Source organism: Nuphar pumila, chromosome 12, assembly GCF_984573655.1.
Source record: "Nuphar pumila chromosome 12, dmNupPumi1.hap1.1, whole genome shotgun sequence".
NCBI lineage: Eukaryota > Viridiplantae > Streptophyta > Magnoliopsida > Nymphaeales > Nymphaeaceae > Nuphar > Nuphar pumila.
The window spans coordinates 12,269,093-12,272,051 of NC_143260.1; the positions used below are offsets into that span (position 1 = coordinate 12,269,093).

General features: G+C 44.3%; 1 protein-coding gene across 1 annotated transcript; it reads right to left on the reverse strand.

Moving 5' to 3' along the window:
• Positions 1 to 226: 226 nt before the first annotated feature.
• LOC149820014 (basic leucine zipper 34-like) lies at positions 227 to 2,643 on the reverse strand. The gene is made up of 4 exons (XM_089981726.1): positions 2,321 to 2,643; positions 2,149 to 2,239; positions 1,291 to 1,417; positions 227 to 297 (listed from the first exon to the last, which is right to left on the reverse strand). Exons 1-4 carry the CDS (start codon positions 2,641 to 2,643, stop codon positions 227 to 229), a joined length of 612 nt encoding a protein of 203 aa, XP_089837852.1.
• Positions 2,644 to 2,959: the final 316 nt, after the last annotated feature.

Consider the following 2,959-nt stretch of genomic DNA (forward strand, 5'->3'; position numbering starts at 1 on the left):
ATAGAAAGGAAAAAGAATACCAACCCTCCCTCTCCAACTAGCAGAAACTCCAACACTTTGAACCTACCTACCCATTTGCTTGCCAATCAAAAACTTTTGGAAAGACAGCTCCCCATGTGCCAAAGTGTTCCTGCTTGGGAGAGGCCAAATCTAATTTCATGTGAGATGGCATTTGGCTCAGTTAGAGCAATTCAACGTCCTGGGGAGGGTCAGCTTGTGAATCAATCTACTTCAGGTTCTGTTGATGATACAGCATCCTTAATCTCTCTATCTCCTTCTTTAATACTTCTTGGTGTGCTGCAAATAATGATTAATGGAGTCATATGATGGTTAGTATGGATCAATAACGTGCTGTAATTGGCAGCCCTCCTATTTCAAAAATGAACCCCCTGGGACAAATTCACATGAATGTAAAATATGATACAACAATCCTAGCGGTGGTGTCAATCTCCATTATAAAACGTCACCAAGTTCATGAAATGTGGAGGATACATATCCAGAAGTTGTGGTGGGTGACCAGGTGCAGCAGCACATTTAAAGTGTGCAATCACATTGCACTAGATTTCAATTCCATTGAAAACCACTCACCCTTTATACCAAAGATAGCCATTATGAGCTCATAAAGCTTCATCAAATAGCTTAGGTACCTTTTATGACAATGAAAAATGCTAAATTTTTTGATAATTTGGTATTTTCTTATCTTAAAACCTATAATAATAATAATAATAAAGCTAGCTTGATGGTGCATATCTAAACAAATTACTTTAAAAACTAAAATTGATTACCCTTCGCCCAAAAGGGCTCTGGTCATCTGGTAAGAGTAAACGTCACCAAGTTGAAGGGATGTCATGAGTTTTAAAGTCACGGGTTTGCATACACTTTTTTTTTTAAGGCCAAGCTGGGTTAGGCAGACCCCACCGGTTATTATTCAATGTACCACTGGGTTTTGAACCTGCAACATCCCACCACAAGGAGACATGCACTGACAGATCCTACCAACCGCATTGGTATGGGTTTGCATCCCTTGCTATAAAGCCAAAGCTAGGTGCACTCCCTGATGGGCAAGGTGGACCAGGGTTTTTTTAAACTAGCGCGGCAAAGTGCCATAGCCAATCACATGACAGCATTGTATTGGGGGGCCACATCTACAGAGTGCGCAGGCCCCACATGAAATGCTGTCATGTGATTGGCTGTGCCGAATAGTCATGGCACTTAGCCACTCTCTGGATCACTGCTCGCGAGTGAGGTCATTTTCACAAAAAGAAAATGTATTATCCTCCAAATACTTACCATCCTTGAATAGCTTGTCTTGAGCCAGAACAGCCATCCGTTGCTTGAGAGCACTATTATCCACGTTGAGAACCAAACGCTGATGGTCCAGAAATGCCACCCTTGGAGACAATGCTGATACCTCCGACTACGTTTTTTATGCAATAAAAAAAAAGGCACAAAATTAAAAAAAAAAATAAGGAAATTCAAAACATAAAGAGAAATATTCCCCTTGGTGACTACCCTACATTCAAGAGGTCTACCATTGGTTAATCTAGTGAGATGTATGATGTAGATAGGTGTTTTGAGAAATATTCCCCTTAGAGGTCTACCATTGGTTAATCTAGAGAGATGCATGATGTAAATAGGCGTCAATATAGCTGGGACCCATGGATGGTTGCTGTCATTACCCACAATGCACGAAATTGCGGATCCCACCATCTCCACTTTGGTTTTTGAAGACAGTGGCCAACAATTTAACGTGATTTTGCAAGTCTGTTTTGTCTTTTTTCTGCTCTCTCTTTCGTTGAGAAGATAATGGGCAATATAAAAAATAGGATAAAAATAAGTTAAACACAAAACATCGAGGGATTTGAGTTTTCCCAATGTGTTGTTTTTTTCTTTTCTTTACTTTTCTTTTTTTTTCCAAATCTGCTGCCGTTAATAACGGGATTAAATCTCATTCAAAAGCAAGTGGCAATTGCAGGAAGAAAGGGGTTGTAGAAGATCGTCAGAGGCGCTAGCTCAAGGACAATTTGGTCCTTTAAAATTTCTAAGTTGGACATTCCTGTCCTGTACCAGTGGTTCAAGCAGCTTTGGACCCGGTTTGTTCTCCGCAATCTTGGCTTGAAACCGATGAAATACCGAAACTACCCTCACCTGGAGAGACGTAACGCTTCGTTCCAGCTCCGAGATGTAGTGCAGCTTCCTCACCCGTGACCGATGCGCAGACTGCCTGTTCGCCAAGATCCTGCAAGGGGCATTCCGGTCATTTTTTATTGGGAGCCATTGTATCGGAATTGGAGCGAGAGAAAACCGAGTAGAGACGTACCGTTTCACTCTCTTGGGGTCGATGTTCTGATCGGCTCCGGCACTGGACGTCATCGGCACGCCCTCCCCCTGCTTTTCGTCCACGGTCGAAACCACATCATTACCACCACAACAGTTCTCGTTGCCGCTATTTTGGTCGGACGGTGTGGACGGGACATCTTCAGAGAACATGGACAAGAGGTGCTGGTCGTCGAGGCGGTCGAAGTTCTCCGAGACGATCGCCGGCGGGTCCTCGTAGAAGGTGACCGAGTCGCTGACGGTCCGCCGGTGAAGCCCCCGTCGCACCGACGAGAAGTGGAGGAACTCGTCAACCCAGCAGGGCATGGTGGCAGCCGACGGTGGTGGAGGTGGGAGGTGCGCCATTGTTGTGCCGGTGGCAATGCAGCAGCAGCAGCAAGGAGAGAATGGTGAGGATGGCAGTGTTAAAAGACTGGTCTGCTCTATCGCTGGTGGTGATACCGATGTAGATTGATTAAGTTCATCAATAATGATGAACACTATGATGGTTTTAATTATGAGGATGGTACTGTATATGATAAGAGAGAAGAAGAGAAGGGATGATGATCACAAGGGAGAGAGAGAGAGAGACACACACAGCTAGCACCAGCTGGGGGTGTATTGCGTCCAACGGTATTTGCAG